General features: G+C 39.3%; 1 protein-coding gene across 1 annotated transcript in view; it reads right to left on the bottom strand.

The window, feature by feature from the left end:
* Positions 1–19,201, bottom strand: part of GIGYF2 (GRB10 interacting GYF protein 2) — a 63,857-nt gene that overhangs the window by 41,513 nt on the left and 3,143 nt on the right. Inside the window, 4 exon segments of the mRNA XM_010151311.1 lie at positions 5,500–5,540; positions 6,095–6,206; positions 11,988–12,102; positions 16,417–16,512. Of these exon segments, the coding sequence (XP_010149613.1) occupies positions 5,500–5,540; positions 6,095–6,206; positions 11,988–12,102; positions 16,417–16,512 (364 nt within the window).

Below are 19,201 nucleotides of genomic sequence, written 5' to 3'. Positions count from 1 at the left end.
TTGTATCAGTTTTCAGATGGCTGAATTCAGTCTTAGAAAATACTGCCAATCTCTTGTGGCAGTGAAAAGCACTCCTGCTGTGTTTATTAAGCAGAATTGTAAATACTAACTATAGTTCTTCATTCTGCCAAGTGAGAGGAGATCATCTCACCTCAAGACAGGTCTGTGCAGTCACTATCAAAAAAATCTTTATGTATATAACAAATGCTGCGGTGGAAATTTTTTCGTATTTGGAGACACTGAATAAATTATTTAGTGGTGGAAAACAAGACTATTCCAAATGAATTGATGTACATTTTTTACAGGGCCATACGCTCCACGTGTTCTCCCCTTCGCGCTGCTTGTCTCAAGTAGGTCTGACCCAGAAGGGTGCACTATATACACAAGAACTGCATCCACTTCTATTTTATGCTTTTTAACATCAATATTTGCCTGTAGACACAACACTAATATTTAGAGCCACTTGAATTTTAAAATAAAAAATGAAATAAACTATACATGAGACTTTTTGTATTTAAGTACCTCATGAACGTACTGCAATTAAGACATTGTTCTGAAGCTTCTAAATAATTTAGGAAGCTAAAGGATAAACGGAATGACGAATAATTATTTCCAAGCTCCCAACAAAAGCAGTGCCCATTACGTGTTGATACTTGAACACTCAAGTATCAACCGACATAAAGTAAAAGTTAACTTTGCAAAGGTAAAAGGCTTTTCCCAGAAACCAAGATGCTATGAACACTCATTTTCACTCACAACAGCATAGCACGCTACCAAACATGCTTCCCTCTAACTTCAGCGAGCTGGTCAGCAGCAGGAAAAAGGGTCTGCAGCTATCTGATCAGATACTGTTTGACTGAATTCTTCAAGTCCCAAAACTTGGTTAATTGAAGTGTGTTCACAACCCAAAAGATTAGCAAAAAGCTGCTTTGTTTTAGGGTCTGTGGAAATGGGAAGCAGCCCCATAGAAGCATTTCACACGGGGAGGGGGAACAAGACAGAAGGCCAGTGTTTTAGCTGCAGTAAAGTTCTCATTCAAAGTCAAGCATTACCTCCCTATGTTCCAGACCTTAGACAGATTTGGTTTTATTACAACTACTCTCAAAACATCTTTTTTTTTTTTTTAATTTAATTGAAAAGGATTCATGAATATTGTGGAACTTGCAGAGCAACACACTACCAAATCACACTGACTTCAACCCTACTTTTCCTAGCTGTTGACCCATACGCAGTCTAAAGATCTCTTTTCCCCACCCCTATTAGTGCCAATATTTTTAACTATTTCCTGCAAATATTATGTCAATTTTCTCTCCCAGTATAACACACTGAGAAGAGTCTCACAAATTAAGAACCAGTGCAAGACCAATTGAACAGATCCCTGTGTTAAGTCTGAAATGACTGTTTAGGAAAATAAAGCAGCATTCTGGGTGGGTCACTGTTCTTCCTACATATCACATACTACAGTCTCAGGCAATTCAACTGTTCTAAAATTCGTATGTATAATGCCAACAGAAGCGTACTATAATCTCACCATTTAGAGCCAACTATAGCCTCACCATTTAGATCCAAAGCTATAAAAAACTATTTCTAATTTCAATTAACATCAAATTGAAGCGTGGGCTGCTTCATTCAGTTTCTAAACGTCTTGATATTTTAAAGTTGTCCCGTCTTTTAAATAATTCTTTTTACAGATTTGGTTTAAAAGGAGACACAGCAGCAAAAGAAAAAAGTGTTTAGTATACCATAAATGCAGTCTTCAAATATTACATTTGGAATGTAAAGCTGAAGGATACTACAAAAACAAATCAGACAAACAACTCTATTTCAGAACAGCTGCAGAACAAGGGGTAGACAAAACACCTTTACTGATTGTACAGTTCCAGAGAACTGGTGAACCATGGATGTCTCATGAAGTACTGGAAATATGCCATGGCCCAAATCAGAATACAAGCCTAGAAAAATTGCTGATAAGAGTCTGCTGCAGCAAAACCTCACTCTACACTTTGTCTAACATCGCAAGAGCAATGGTGATTGTTTTGGTTGTACTTCTCGCTAGCAAGGTAGGGAAGAAACACAAGCCAGGTAGAATAAGGGAAAGTGTGACTCAGAGAAACTCAATATCCTTTTTATATGCACTTGAGCTATATCCAAGTCTTCTTAACCTAACCAATAAATACACATTAAACAGAACTCAATCAGGTCCCACAACTGACTTTCTAGATGTCTTGTTTAATCTACATTACAATTATTTATCACCAGTGTGTAATTGCTGGTAACTAATCAAATCCCCTCAGCTACTAAGCTGGTATTAGTCAAGAGGCCGCACAGAAAATTAAGCAGCTTTTATGCCGTTGTAAGACACAGCCGTGATCAAGAAAACAACTTGCTCATTTTCTTTGCTAATAGCCTCAGCCTTTCAGAAACAATTTGGGTGCTCAACGAACAGTCAGAACTGTGACAATCCACAAGAAACTTGCAAATACTTGGTGCATCTTCAGTGTGCACACTGAAACTAGGAACAGGTAATGTTTATGTTGAGACTCAGTCAATTGTGAACTAGCAACTGTTGAGAGCACCAAAAAGGCAACAGATTTTTAATAACAGCATGTTGATCATATTTGAGAAGTAATTATTTGTTGTATTACTCTAACCTCATGACTTAATTGAAAGGTTCTTGCATTGTCATCCATTATGACTGCCCAAGATTTTTAGTATTTTGTCTCTTGTTAATTCCGTAATTTGATCACCCAGAACAAAGAATATGAAAGAGTTGACAAATCAGTGAATTATGTAATTTTAGGCTAATCCAAGGCCCTACAAAAGAGGAATGAAAAACCAAAGCACAATAAAGTTGAAGTCCACAGAGAAGTTTCTTTAAGCAGGGTAACAGAAACCACCATATGGTGGCATCTGCGAAAGCACGTCAGCCGGCATCATAACCTGCATGTCAATGCACTCCTCGATCTTTCTGCTTCCACTGCTCATGTGGAAAGCTACTGCTTGGTATTAAGGTGGGAAGACTTCTGACACATGTGTATCTCTTTCTCAAAATCTTGTGTCACTGGAAAGCCTTCGCCTAAGAATAACTGTTTGTTTATTCAATAAACTATTCATCAAGACTCAAATCAAAACAGACCAACACCTGCTGTTAATATTTGCGTGCTCTCCATCTTATTTCTATTTGAAGGTAAAGAGGAGAGAACTGGTTCCTCTGCCTACTGGGACATTAATCTAGATAGGCCAACAAAAATTATTGTTAAAACATCCTTTAAATATTAAAGCTTCAGAAATACTGCAAGTCTCTTGCCTATATAATACTGTGCTACCAAGTTTTTAGCTTCAAACCAGAAGAGAAATGGAACAAAAGACTGAAGAGAAGCAATCAGGTACTCGAGGAGTGTCATGATTTGGGAAGAAGTACACCATCCCTCACAATGAACCAGGCCTTCCAACACCACACATAGGGACAGTCTCCTCTAGAAAATGCTTCACAGAAAACAAGTTCCATAGTCCTGCTCACTAGTAGTTGCTAAAAACAAGACATGCTCTGCATCTGCTGAAGCGTTAACCCCCACGTTTGGGCAGACATCAGCATCAGTAAGGGCATCTTGCGTACTGTAAACTCTTCTCAATCTTAACTGAGATACATCTCACCCTAAACTGACAGGAAGTATTTTTATCACATTCTTAATCAGCAGTGTGGTACATCCTATGGTGTGGATCTGCAAGTTTTGTTTTATCACAAAACCAAGAAAAGGGTTAAATAAATAAAACTGAATCAACCGTGATAGATACTATTTTTACATCCATTTGCCTTTTGTAAAAAATGCAGTCCTGAAATCTCAGCAATACTTATTTTTTCCTGTTTTTCATTTTTGTCCAAAAGGTCTGTGAATATAAAGACTACACTGAAAGTCCAACATTTCACTACTGGCATTTAAAGTCGGACAATCTCAGACCAATCTCTAATTATTTTTAGAAGTAACCTCTTTTTGAGAAAAACAAACAGCATCTTAGTGTTCTGTTGACTTTCAACTGTAAAAACAGAAAAATAAATATAATCACTCTTTAAAAATATATGAAAAACCAATTTCTACATGAAGAGAAGATTGTGAGGGCTTTGAAGGCAAACATGGTAACCTAACACTCCCAAGGCATGCGCCACCTACATAACCTGCAACATTATTAAAATGGAAACTACTCTCACTAAAAAAATACTGACAGCTTAGCAGGGATTAAAATGCACTCCTGACAACTTTTAATTGCAACTGAATCTTTCTGGGTTTGTCTTTAAATTCAACCTGCAAAAGTCTTTCAGAATCACAGAATCATTTAGGTTGGAAAAGACATTTAAGATAAGAGTCCAACCATAAACCCAGCACTGCCAAGTCCACCACTAAACCATGTCCTTAAGTGCCACTCAACCATCTCCCTGGGCAGCCTGTTCCAGTGCTTGATAACCCTTTCAGTGAAGAATTTTTTCCTACTATCAACCTAAACCTCCCCCAGCACAACTTGAGGCTGTTTCCTCTTGTCCTATCACTTGTTATCTGGGAAGAGACTGACACCCACCTCGCTACAACCTCTTGTCTTCTGACCTATGCTTTACCAATACATTCACTAAGGAGGATATTTAGCCAAGACTCCTTCAGCAAAGACCAAAAGATCCTCTGGGTCCTAAAAGGCAAGACTCATTATCAGCAAGCTTGTATTAGTAGAAAGCAGAGCTGTGGTACATGCACGTGGAAACAAGCCACAGAAAAAGAGCAAGATCATACCAGAAAACGATCAATCCATGAACACACAAAGCCCAAATCACCATACGTGCAATCTAAGTTGCTAGAGGGGAACCTGAATGTTCTTATCGCTCTCAGAATGTAAACTGGGTATGTTCCAAGATGACAACCCACTCCAAGTTCAGCTGAATGTTCAGACAGACATACTGGGTCAAAATTAAGGATCCAGTATTCTGCCTGACTGTGGACAATGTGAAGCATTTAAGCAACAGGAGAGGAATGGTGGAAAGGGGCACCAGATTCATGTGATGACTAACTAATTTGACAGACGGTAATTTTACCAGCATGGGAACCTCAACATTGCTGTGGGATCTCTTTCACTCTAGCAAGCACTCAAAAAGCTAACGGTTCCCATGGTGCAGAAGTCCTAGGTACCAAAATAGCAAAGGCCAGGAATGGTAAAGACTCCTTTCACAAAGGCACAGGACTTGAGTTCCAGCTGTAGGCATCACATCTTAACTGAATAAACAGAACCTACTTACTGTTGATTTATCTAAAGCATTTAAATGCCTAACAGTGAAAACAACACAAAGTAAGAAAAACAACACTCTGAGAACATATTTAGGTAACCTGACACATATCAGGAGTCTTGTATCAATACACTCGGAGTAATAAGAAAGGTTTATGCACATATAGGTCCCTTCCCCAAAACACATCCTGCTCCTCCCTCCCGTTTTCTGCCCGTACAGTAACAAAACCATACCTGGATCTTTTCGCCCTGGTTTTTCAAAGCGTCTGTCTCCCCTAGAAAGGCAGAATAAAAGTTTCCAATAAGATTTTTGAACTAGTCCACTGGCTTTGGGTATGGCGCTTTTTTTTTTTAACTTGGGGGATGCTTTTTTTAAAACTCAGAGCTGGATGGACAGGACCTTTAAAAGTCCAAGTAACAGCCATAGTTTTCAGGAACACCAATTCACACGCTGCCTTTGGCAAGTAGGTGTGTTTTGAAGTGTGACCCTAAGTACTGTCAACAACAGTGAGACTAAAATTGAAGTGAATCCTTTAGCTATCCGTGTATTTTCATCCATCATTTCCACCACAACTATCATAATTTATGTTCTCTTAAAGTATTTGCTTCTTCCCAGTAACTCAGCAGAAAAATTCTTGCAAAAATGTTCTTCTACTTGCTCCTGAGTTTTAAGAAACATTACTGGTTGGACTCCATCACAGCAATGCAGACACTCCACTCACAGATACACCTAATCACCTTTCCTGAAGTGTTTTTATGAACTCAAAAGGCACAAATGGAAGCTGAGCAGACATATGTAAAAAAACTTTAAGGGCTAGAGTGATGTTACCTTTCCTCCCAACTCTGTGATCTGTGCATTTCCCTGCCCCCTCCTCGCCCAAATCCACCCTCCACTTCATCAAAACTTCTTTGGTAGAAACCGCTTTCTCCTCGGCCTCTGCCTGAAAAGACAAAAAAACACAAGTGTTTGTACAAATAATAAGAGAAGATAGAAGAGTCAGGTAGGTTTCCCTTTCCTGGTGTCCTTGTGAACTAATCTTGCAGTCTTAAAGCCCAGCGAAGTAATCTGGGGCAAAGGGAAAAAGGAACAAAGACTGAAGAAAGAGTCTTAGGTAAAAATTCTCATCAAGAAGCACAAGATCAGACAGAACAGGCAAATAACTCTGAAACAAACAGTTTGCAGAAAAACACAGAAAACAGGTACTTACCCAACAAAATTACCAAACAAGGATGCATTGTTCACACAACATCCACCCCGTACACTCATAAACCAGGTCACTTTTAACAGCGGAATCCAGTATAATGGTACTGCACTGCAGATGTACCCATAATTACTGCTGTCAAGGTTAATAAGGGAGAAGGGAGCTTTACCACTATTCACTTCTAGTGATTCCCAGCAGAAATCTCTGCCATGAGCAGCGGGGAGAAGAGTATAGGCAGAACAGCATGAAGAACCCCAATACCTATATCATAAAAGTTATCCTCCTCAGTTTTTCAAGAAATGATTCTTGATAGGTGGCTACCAAGTGTCAAGCCTCAAGCAAAAAGTCAGATGTATGCTTCAGTGTGTGGGTAGGCATGGGGCATTTGGTTAAAGAAACAAACAAAACCACTCCACACACAAGAGAAAAAACAACCCCCACACACATCCCTAGACCTTCAAGATCGCTTCCAGCACTGGTTAGGTCAATGGCTGGGTTGAAGTTCCCATATCTACACAACAGATTAAACGCTGCTTCACAAAGTACTACAGCAGAAGAAATGGGAGGTTTTTTACCAGCTAACTTACATTTCAGGGATCTCATGGAAAGAAGATAAACAGGTGAAACACATCAATCAGCTGATTCTCAGGATAACTACTTTCCTACATGCACATGCAGTCTGTATAGTCCAGTCCAAGAACCTAAAAAACACTTGATAACAGGAACTCCTGACTGTAAAACTAGCACAATCCTCAATCCTTTCATACTTCTCTCTTCCTGGCTTCAAGAAAAGAAAGAGCTCAAAGGATGAGGCACAAACCAGGCCACAGATCTGGACAAGTAAGACAGATTGACCAAATGAGGCAGGAAATAAACACCTTGAGAACAGACTCCAGCCTCTATAGTCTTCTGAAGGAAGTAGTTGTAATAAACCTCTACATCTAAAACCTAAAGACCTCAGATGCATCAAGGATCTGTACCATATTTCAGCATCTTATGAAAAGAGGCCAAAAAAATGGAAATAATTAAGGCAGTTGCAACAGGTTTTCTACTATTCTAGAAAAAATCTCAAAGAAAAAGTAATTGACAGATAATCCAGTCACATACACATGGGTTTCCTATCAGTGCTCCTTTTAAGGAGCCCATAAAGTTCATGACTGTACAATTTCTCCTTCTGCTTCAAAACCAGGATTTAAACATCCTCTTTGGACAAACCTATCCTGTCCCTAGCACCAGCAAAGCAGTTCAGTGATAGACTGTCTTGTCACATAGATGCAAACTTCCTTACAACAGAGTTTTGGGGATGCGCAAGTCCAGACCAGACTGGACAAATCATGAAAAGAAATACACAGATTTACTAAACAGAGACCACATTGGGCTCAGGAAATGCACTGAGCTGCAAATCTTTGGAAGCTGAGCATATGTGTGATACTACTTCACCTCTGTATTTTCACACAGTCCTTATTCTCTTGCCAAGGTGTCTTCTTTTTGCTGTTGCTAAAGATAGACTATTGAGTTAAACAAACCCCTGCCTGATCCAGTGCAGCTGTTCTCACACAAACTCCGGTGGAGACAAGAGTTGAGCACTCACAGCAACAGAGGAAAAACTAGTATCAGATCTTTGACTGTACTAGAAACGCAAATATCTTCACTATGGCAAGTCCAACACTACAAGGTTGACCATCATCATGAGTGCAAAATAAACTGCAAAGGCAAGTGACAGTAAAGGTATAATACAACATCAGAAGTAGCATAATGTTTATTCGGTTCAGGCATTATGGATCCCCTAAGATCCTGGAAAAGGACTTCAAGCTGTTACTCTCCACAAATAAAGCCCAGGAAAGGTTAAGCATCTCATGCAATTGCAATCTTTGCCTAGTTTCTTCACTACAAGAAAGCTCACTTCCTTCCTCTCACAGGAGATAAAGGAAAAGCAGTTCACAAGAGAAAGTCACAGGCAGGCAGAGTCCAAACACAACAACAGGCACTGAATCATGTCTCTGAGGTAGTGGAGGTGGAAACTTGTATACACTTTTCAAACAGAAACAAAACTGAGTATCCTTTTCTCTTTTTTACCGTGAGTGACAGCAATACCCGTAGTGCTCCCCCCCTTGCAGGGTGAGCAAGCATGAATGCACACTGATTACTGACAGATAACAGAACTAGCAGAGCCAGAACGCTGGTGACACGGGAGATTTCATCAGCAAATAAAGCAAATGCCCTGTATAAGGGAAGAACAGAATCGGTTATTTGAACAGCAGCATGGCTTATGGCAGCTTTGAAAGTATGTGAAGTAACAGCCTGAGAAATTTCTCTCCACTTATGCCTCTCTACATCACGGTTCATCAGTATTTCAGTTGTGCTCAGCCATTGGAATGGTCTGAATTAAAAGATAACCTTGCAAAAGGTCTGAACAAATGATCTGAGCAATTCAGTTTAAGATTGCCTGTGGGGCCACACTACTGAATTCCGAGCTGTACTGATGCCACATAGTTCTGTACAGGACCAATTTAAGCCACTTCAGCCCTGGTTGTGTTGCCACCCTCCTGCACTGTGTTCTCCAAGGCATGCTGCCCAGATAAGATAAGAAGACATGCTCATTCGAGAGTTAGCAGAAGTACATGTGCAACCCCAGCAGAAACCGAAGAGACCACTGCATGAGAACCACACTGCATTAAATCAGATTCTACCAAGCTACAGAAGCTAAGTAGGTAGTTAGGGAAAACTATGGTGTACAAAGTCAGTTATTCAGCAACGATTACGTAGATGAGTCTGACCCAAACATGCACAGTGGGAGACAACTGATAATGGTACAATAAACAAAAAAATGCTTGCAGAGAGGATAAAACTGTACATGCAAGCACACTGTTCATCATTTCGTGTCTGCACTCTTGTCTTATTTTTGCGAATTAAATGCTTATTTTACATAAAATGCCACTTCCAAAAAAAATGCCTGGCATACAAGGAGCAGACTTGTTAAGTGTAGATACTGCAGGAAGTACTGAATGTAAAGTCAACAGACAGCAATAAACTGTTCCATTTAAGAACTGAATGGAGCCGCCGTGGCATTTGAATTTCAGTAATTCCATAAAAACCTCCGATCCAGGACTTCAATCCACTGGATCATAACAGCCAAATCATAACAAGACAAAAATGTCTAACCTGAAAACCAGAGAAATCTGAATTTAAGTAGAAAAGACAAGACAAACAAGAGGGTAAGAAGCAGCACGCACCATCCTAATCATCATTACCAAGAAAACCCAAACATTACGACAAGCAAATTCTTGAATTACAGCATGACTGGAATTTAGGATATACAGTCATAGCCATCATACTGTGTGGGAAGAGCAGGATAGCTGTAGTTCAACTACTGCTGTTTAGGTATTAGAACTTTCAACTTGCACATCATTTACACACTTTCAAACAGCAGAAAAGACAGATTACAAAGGGGGAAGAGCTCTAGTGAGAAGCAAAGCAGCCTTCATAAAGGTCTTAACCAAAAAGGAGAACAGCTACAAAATAAGGTGTCTGAGTTTACAGGCCATTCCAGGGACTATTTAAATCTCTCCTCATCTGAGGCTCTTATTCATCAACGCTGACATTCCAGTCCTGCCAGCACAAAGCACAGGGCTTAACTGCCCACCACAGGGAGCTCCCAGGAAAACAAGTCAATTAGAAGGTCACGTGCAAGTACTTGGTTTCTTAAGAAACTAGGCTTCAGAACTAAGTAAAAATGGTTTGGATTTTTGTCTCCACACAAGACACATACAGTATTAATGATGGCAGTTGCACACTGCAAATTGTTTTTAACAGTAGCATCAAGTTGCATTTCAGGACACAGTCGTAAAAATTTTAAACAAACAAACAAAAATCAAAGCAACTTCCACACATTCATTTTCACATCAGCTAAACATAATCACTGTCAGTAAGACTTGTGATGACTACTGAGAAAATATTTACTGAAGGTTAATGCTGTGGTTTTAAATACTGATATGGGAAGTTACAGTTAGAATTCCAACAATAACCTTCCTTTACAAGCAGTTCATCCATTCTTCCCTTTGCCAATCAGCCAGACTCCCTCTCAGGCTCCCACACGCTGCAGTACAATTGTGATTTGTGCCTCAGTGAGCGAACTTAGTAATAATAAAAATCTAATTGCACATGCAAATTCTTCCTTGAAGTTACTCTTGTGCAAGCTACTCCAAGACAGTAATCTTGTTTTGGTAAATCTGAAGCCCCAGTTTGATCAGCAGCAGCTTTGTTGCATACAACGATGTGAAGTTCATGAAAAACACCAGATAACCTTCTGAACTCAGGCAATTCTGCAAATCAATAAAGAAAAATGTGCTCCAACTGTGAAGCGAAGCAGTTCATTTAGTGAACACACTGAAGAAATTCCATCCTTTTCACTTTAACTAGAAAAAAAAAAAAAAAAACAAACAAACCAGAACTACATTTAAAGCTTGCTACTTGCAAGCAACACACTTTTTTTCCAGCAAAGCCGTGAGTATTTGGGCAAAGACAATGATAAATAAGGGGAGTGACAGTGAAATCCAGAGACAGTCTCACAGAAGTTGAAGTGTATATGCCTTTGCAGAGAAGCAACCACAAGAGGACAGATAACACTCGACAAATATCTGGAAGACGTAAGCCAAGAAGAATGCAGGATTAAGGAATGAGAACAGAAATGAGACAAAGTCAGAGCAAAATTCTGGTGAAGCATTTAATTATGTATGGAAGTGATTTCTGAAGATGTTACTGGAAATACCACCAGCTAAGGACATTTAGAATTAACTTAGAAAGGACCCTAAGAGAAACCTCACCTAAGCACTTGCAAAGACAAAGGTTACATGACTAATTACTCCTGATGGTATTTCCAAGTTAATAGCTTTTGAATATTTTAAATGCAACCTATCATATTTATCATACACAAAACTCCCAAAACAGTGTTCACAACAGTATGCACATTATGAACAGTATGAAAGGGAACTGCTAAGATAAATCCTGGATTTAACAATTTGTTTTGAATCTAGTGATACATCTTGAGGACAGTTACTCAATTAATGTCCAAATGTTGAAGATGAGACACTGACTATAGTGATGCACTATAACTGGCAAGACTCAAATTTCTCCCAAATTCAACCATCTTTCCATTAACCTTCTCCTGTTTATTCTCAGGGTGTCAAAAAACAAAAATGACTTTTCAGAACACTGAACATCACCTACTTCAATGTTAATGTTTTCAATATATTTGTGGATTATTTTCCCCTCTCCCTGTAAATTGGTTTTACACCTTTATCCACGTTATTTCTAACAACTCTGAATCAAACAGTTGCCTATTCCACTTCAAAACTACCTTTCCTTTTGCTTTCCAACCTGCCAAAGGCACATAAGACAGGCACCATATGTACCCTAAGGTGGTTCAGAACACATCAGGCTATAAACCAAGCTCCAACATCTTTCAGAAGACTTAACCCGGATCACCTGTATACATTACAGCACATCTCAGTAATAGCTCACCTCGACCTCTAGAGGAACTTCGACCTCGAGGAGCCCCTACCACCGTTCCTCCTCCTCCTCCACGTCCTGTCAACCGCAGGACAGCAGCACTGTTTACAGACATCGAGAAATTTCTCTGCCAAGAAGAAAAAAGAGCCAAGGTGAGATATTATTAAAAAACAAAACAAGATACACTTACCATATCCTCAATTTAACTTAACACCAGCTCTGCTTTCCTTATAGTCATTACAATTTCTCTACAACTGACTAACACTAGCAAGGAAAAGGATTCCTTGGAGACATAAGAAACTGAAGCAGTCTGTAAGAGGATCTTGGTCAATATTAGTGCTTCCAAGTTACTTACCTGAAATTTGTATGTTCTAAAGGTAGCAAGTGAGCACCTACTCTTTTATGAGATGATTCCAACACTGAAGTGATTAGAACATCAGCAGCTCTAAACCAACCCAATTCAGTTGCAAGAACAGATTGGCACCTGCCTATATCTCACACCACTTATTAATACTGACTCTGAACTCACTTCTTAAGCAAAGCAGGAACAGGTAAAGAGCAACAGAACTCAAAAAAAATTTGATTTACCAATCTCCTTTACAGAAGTAAGTCTTCTTCCTCCAAATGTATCAATGGAGTAACATGCTTTGGGGAAAACTCAATGTACTTAACACTTTGGAAATTTAAGTGATCCTCATTTTAATAAGACAATAAACACCAAAAAATGCAACTTCAATACAAAATAATTGCTGAAGGTAAAGCTACTTAAATAAAGTATGGATAATTATAACCAACCGTGGTCCCATTCTCTTGAGCACAAGGAGTTGAAAAACTGGGCCAAACAACTGAGGAGCACATTCAGAAATACTAACAAGCAAACCTGAATTCACACACTTTCGGAATGCAAATTTTCAATAATCAGAATGCAAAGGACTCCAAACAGCTGTCACATCAGGCTTCTTGATAGGAACTTAAAGGAGGCAAATTGCTCAAGTCAACTCAACTGAATTACTATGACTTTGAAGGTCTTCAGAGAAGAATGAAACATGCAATTATATACTATTGAAAATCGAAACAGCTAACATCAAAGCCAGACATCAGAAGAAGTTTTAACCAATTTCAGAAACCAGCCTAACTGCTTGACATGTTCCTCCTACAGAGCAGATCTTCCTTCAAGAAAGAACTGGTAACCAAGTAGACTTGAGGGGCGGTGGGGGGGGAATCCAGTCATGCATGGCAATAAATCTGATTTATTTTCTTAGCTAGGAAAATAGCAGCTCTTACAATTTAAAACAACAACTTCAAGAGTAAGTCCAAATGAACCACCTGCATTTGCCTCTAAGCAAATCACCACTTCACCTACTGTGGATACTTTTGCTTTTTTGTGAAGTAGTGAAATATTTTACTACATAAACAACCTTCAGCTATTGATGAGATCCACTGTCTTGTATAGGCAACTACTGGAAAAATAAGACATCAAAAATTAAGTAAGAACAAAACAGTAATCTCACTTCCTTTTCCATTTATTTTTTTTGTCAGCCTACACTCCAAACAAATTCTCCCTCCCCTCTGCAGAGCTTGCTGTGGTGAAGATGCAATCCTTGAAACCTGCATAGTAATAATAATCCACATGGTGAGATCACAGTAAGTAGCAAAAAGAAAAGTCAAAAAAGCAAAAAACACCATACTATTGATTATTATATTACTTCAGTGTCCGTCTCTGACAAAGCACACCAAAGAGCAAAGCTGCCCTAAAATAGTGGTTTGATTAATTCTTCAGTAGCAAATGGAAGATATCCCAAGAAACAGACATCAAACATAACCAGTGAGGACACAAAAAAACGCCTCCATCACATTCAGCAAGCGCTTGAGACTCCTTTATTCCACAAGCCAATAAGACAACTGAATTATATCCTAAAGACAAAGAAACATGCTGCACGTTGCCAGTGGTGGAAACCTCTGTTAAAGCTATCCAGACACCTTTTCTTCAAAAGACAGATCTTACACAAATTATGTCACATAAAACTTAACCTAAAGCTCAACTGATTCCCCTTGTATTATCTCAGCATCCTTATAACCAAGAAAGTAACATTCTACATAAAAAGGATTAAAAGGACCAACAATTCTGTCCAAAATATATTTATGTCCCATAATAGGGAATACTGTGGCAATAAGTATCTAACTACATTTCACAGGCCTAAACAAATTTAAGCTTATATTCATACAAGTGACATGATCTATCATCCGCCTCGACGTAACTCATCTTTAAACCACCTTGAGGGAGAGCTGACAAGTTCCTCCTGGACATACCAGGAATATAACTACAATGCTATCAGGTAAATAACTCGGGTTGCAAGCAAGAACTGCTCTGAACCTAAGGCTAGAGTAGGCCTAACTGCTTCACCTGAACCCTGCCCCAAAATACATGTGTTCTCACCAGCCTCTGTCTCTCAAGTTCTAGAGGATATTAGTATTCATGGAGGGGGTACAAATGCGTTTTAAAGTCACCTTTATCAACCACAGGAAAAAGTTTTCCTGTGCCATGTCTAGCAGCAAAGCCATTAATATTCACCTCCAGATCACTTCTGAACATCTACTACAGATTTTTGATGATGAACAAAGTTTATTATTTCATGGAGTACGAACACCAGGAATTTCAAGTAATTTAAATAATGCCATTCTGTTGGTATCTCAAATCAGTCATGAAGGGGGGGGAAAAGATCAAGACAAGAAAAAAAGAGATTGTTCACGTCCTCTGAGTTCCCAGAAAGCATTAAAGGAAAGACTTTCTTAAAAAGGGAATACGGACCTCTTCTTTCAGGTTAAGATCTTTGTGGAGATGGTAGAGAACTTAAGCCCACCACAAACACTTCTGCAGGACTGCAAGTGAAACGGAGCAGAAAAAAGCAGTGACACAATGTGCACCATCTCCTCACAAGTTTTCAAGAGGGATGAAGCCCTGGGCACTGCAGCAGAGTACCCCCTACCCCTGAAGCTCAGCAGCACTTACCATCTCATCTGTACCAAGGGGCTACTCAGCACATTTTCAATGCCAGAGCCTTGAACTCGTATTATTCCTCTTGGAGAGTATCTTGACAATCACCAGAAGTCAATGTCCCCTTTAACTGTAAAAGGCTTGTAGTTTACTCTCTGAAGGACTCCACTATGCACCAGCAAAAAGAAAAAATATGTCCAAACGTATTTAACACCAAGGTTCAATGCTTTGGTGTGCTACTACGTGTGTGGCTGACTACCTCCCGGGCTTGCGACCTAAATCCCTCCTGCTCCCACTGGAGCAAGGCTAAAATTTCCCATGAAAGCATATTCTCAATCTCATGTCTAACTATGACATGAAGTGCCTACAGTATATTCACATGAGCTTAAATATGACTGCTGATTAAAAGTTGAACTATTAGCATCTTATGCCAAAGGACAGTATCCTAAAAGACTCAAGAAACATGAATCAACTCTGAAGAGGAAGGAATTCCAGAGGAGGTGAAGAGGATAAGCCAGAATACCCAGGCACAAAAAGATGATGAAAAATTTGAGAATTCAACAGCATGGGACAAAGGAAGGAGGATGCTCAGAAATTTTTAACATTCCCCACCCCTGCAAAAATCAAATTACACTTTAGTCAGTTAAAACACTCATCTATTAGGAAAAAAAAAAATTAAACCACAGTATTTTGGAGTAAGAAAAGTCCTAAGACACATGACAACCCAGAGAGAAACTGCAAAATCAGAAGGTCTGACAGCCATAAAGAGGGAATCAATTCTGAGCCAAAAGTCAGAGGCACTTAACCAGAAAGGGATGGACAGTTTTCCCTGCTAGGAATCGACTTTAAAGCAAGTAGTTTAAAGCTTTCAAACTACTCAGATCAGTCACCCTTGAAAGAGAACCTTTACGGACTACCTGTTCTCACTCGTATCTTGTTCATCAATTAATTATAGACCTATAGTGACCAAACAAGGAAATCATCAAGGGACTGCTTGCAAAGTAGTTAACAGAAAAGTTAACAGTCAAAAAACTTCAACACTTCTCCAAAGACCACAAAATTGGAGTTTCAAAACTGACACTTGTATTACAACAGAGAAAGTGGTCCAAAAATTGTAGAAAAAGTTTCACTGATCTGAAAATGCTGCCTACTTTAAAAAAAAGTAATACTTCCCAGAAGGTGACCTGGATTTAACAAGCTGACTCACTTCCATAACAGAACATTGTATGAACAATATTTGTTCAATTTTAAGATAATAAATGAGCATGAATGGAATTCAGACTTCATGCTAACACAGCAGCTTTCAGAATTTCTTTTCCTGAAATCCACTAATCTCCAATTTTATGGTTTTTTTTAATGGAGGCATACTCTTTTATTTTCCCTTTACACTAATGACAATCTACAGATTTTTAAGAAACAATACTGTTTCTCTGTAAGGATACAAACCTGTTCTTCTTCTGTAAAAGGTACAAGTGCCAGTGGTGGCAGGGGCTCCTCTTGTAAAATAGGCAGAAACTCCTTATCCAGAAGGTCTGAAGGTATCTGTATGAAAGAAAAATAGCATACAGATACTTGAGATAACCAAGTATTTCCATTTCAGCAATTTACAAAAAAATGTTTATCCTGTCAACTGTCTCCATCTACCCGGCTGGTAGACCAGAAGTTCCTCTAACATCTACTGCGGGTGGGTGCAACTCCACCGAAAATTCACATCACCACCACCCCCAAAAAAATTCTTATAGGCAAAACATCCAAAGCACCCACCACCCACAACTAAAATATGTAAAGTGTCAAGTCATATAAATCAGAATTCAAGCTTCCACACAACTGCAGCTCAAATATGAATCAAGTGAAGTTTCATCTGGTAAATTAAAAAAGTTTTAACTTAAATGAGCATTTATAGCCAGATGTTTGCTTAATACATTAACAAAACTACCATATATAGCACAGAGGTTGTACTTGAAATAAAAGTCAGCATTTCCAATTTACAACCAACAAGGAGAGTGGGGGAAAAAAATTGGAACTATAGACATGGATTTATTAAGCAGACAACACTGATGACATAAATCAAAATCAATTTTAGCACTAATTTTTAATCAGTCCATTGTCAGATGGAAGGTCTGTCAGCAGATGTGACCTTGAGCATGTGGACAAGAAGCTGCAATTACAGTTAAGTGAACTCTTAAGTACACCAACAGAGAACAGTTTCAAAAATATCTTGCTCACAATACTAAAGACTTATCCCAATTTGATTTGCAGCAGAGCAATCTAGGGTTTTATTTTTTCATTTGGGTATATGCTAGCAAAAATCTTCCTGCTTTCAATCAGAGCATTTTTTTTCCAGAGACGCAACTTTCCTAATTTTTGGCCACCAAAGGTTGAAGATGCCGCAGTGGAAAAAAGGACTAGGGTACAATATATAGCTTAGGCTTGAAAACATTGCACCTAGTAGTTGAGTAAAAATCAGTGTCAAGAGTCATCTCAGTAACTAGAATTAACAACACTGAAACATGCATATTCCAAGCAAGACATACTCTAATAAAGATAATGCCCTTCTGGCAAACACAAGGGAGAAAGTATTCTTTTGGACCCTCCATAACCATTGGAGATCTTCCTGTAACAGAGGGTATTAATAGGCTGTTCTGAATCAGTTGGAACTTCAGAGGTCTTAGCATCATCTGATATACACAAATTGCAAAAGCCAGTGACCTCTGACAGGCTGACTTGTTCAAGCATAACATCAAGGTTTAAATCACAGCTTCTCAAAGTAGAGCAGATGATTCTGCATGTTAAAGCATGGCTTTAAGCTATAACACACTTAACAGCTCTTGAAAAATCTTTGACATTCAGTGCCCTTCCATCAGCGTGTAAGCAATGCAGGGCCCCCCACATTGTATGAAAGTGTCAGCACAGTCATGGCAGGGTAAGAACACGGGGGTACGTGTGCACACCCATACGCAAAGCTAAAGGCACAACCTAACTATTTCCTGCAGTCCCTTCCTGACTCAAGGGCAAGGTTCTTGTAAGCTATGTGACTGCTGCAACCATAAACCAACCTCTGTCACAGAAAAACCTCATACCTACAAATGCAGAACACAGGAAACATTTGCCTGATATTCTCTCAAAAACGTGACTTTTCTATCACTGCAACCCTTTGTTTAAAATTAAACCAGAGGGAAGTTGTTGACTTTATACGTTGCTCCTCTTTTGTATTACACGTGCTAGATTGTATTTGTGTCCTAAGTCACAGAGAAGTGAACAAGTTGAGGACTGCTCTCGTTAGGCTCGTTACCTGCTGAAATGAACCGCCTTAAGTCGGGATAAATAGTGAGCTCTTGCCTTTTTTAGGTGATCTGCTAATTAAGATTTTTTGCCTGACATTCAAGCTGAATCAAATAAATCTTTTACACTATATTAAATAAAATCCTACTGAGGCAAGCAGATCTGCACAGCTGCAAGGAGTCTTTAACTCTCAGTCATGTGTGGCAGTGGGACTGAATACGATAATCAAATTATTTTTGTTCTCAGGGAGTACAGAAAGTTGCCCCTAAAGTAGCAAAAAGAATCAAACATAATGAATGCAGTAAGAGTGAGATCAAGTAAGCTGTCGTGGTTTAACTCCGGCTAGCAAAATACCATGAAGCTGCTCTCACAAATCCCCCTCCCCTCCTCCAGTGGAGGGGAAGAATCAGAGGAAAAAGAAATAAGGAAGCTCGTAAAATTGAGACAAGAACTATTTACTAATTAAATCTAAATTCATATATACAAGCACTACTAATAATAAATAATTAAAACAATAGGAAATAAAACATATGATACAATATGATACAATTCCTCACCACCCAGTGACCAGTGCAGAACAGGTGTTGAGTAGGGAGAGTCAGACGCACAGAGCCCAAGAGCAATCACAGGCCAAGAGCTGCAGCCCAGGGCCGGAGCCCGAGTGCTGCCACAGCAGATTCCGAGGAAACCCTATCAGCGACAGCACAAGCGGGAAAACTAAACAAACTCACCAGCTCCCTCCCGAATGAGCCAGCGCAGGAGTTAGCAAAGCAGCTAACACAGGAGTCAGGGAGAGGGTTAGTAAGTGTACAGGAGTGAACGAGAGAGTAAGGGAGAGAGGGTAACAGCTCCCAGACCCCCTCCTCGCCTCTGCCCCAAGCACGACGTATTATGGAATGAGATACTTCTTTGGTCAGTTTGGGTCAGGTGTCTGAACTGTGTGTCCCCT

This window comes from Eurypyga helias, unplaced genomic scaffold, assembly GCF_000690775.1.
Source record: "Eurypyga helias isolate BGI_N326 unplaced genomic scaffold, ASM69077v1 scaffold3300, whole genome shotgun sequence".
Taxonomy (NCBI): domain Eukaryota; kingdom Metazoa; phylum Chordata; class Aves; order Eurypygiformes; family Eurypygidae; genus Eurypyga; species Eurypyga helias.
This window is presented reverse-complemented; position numbering and strand designations above follow the sequence as displayed.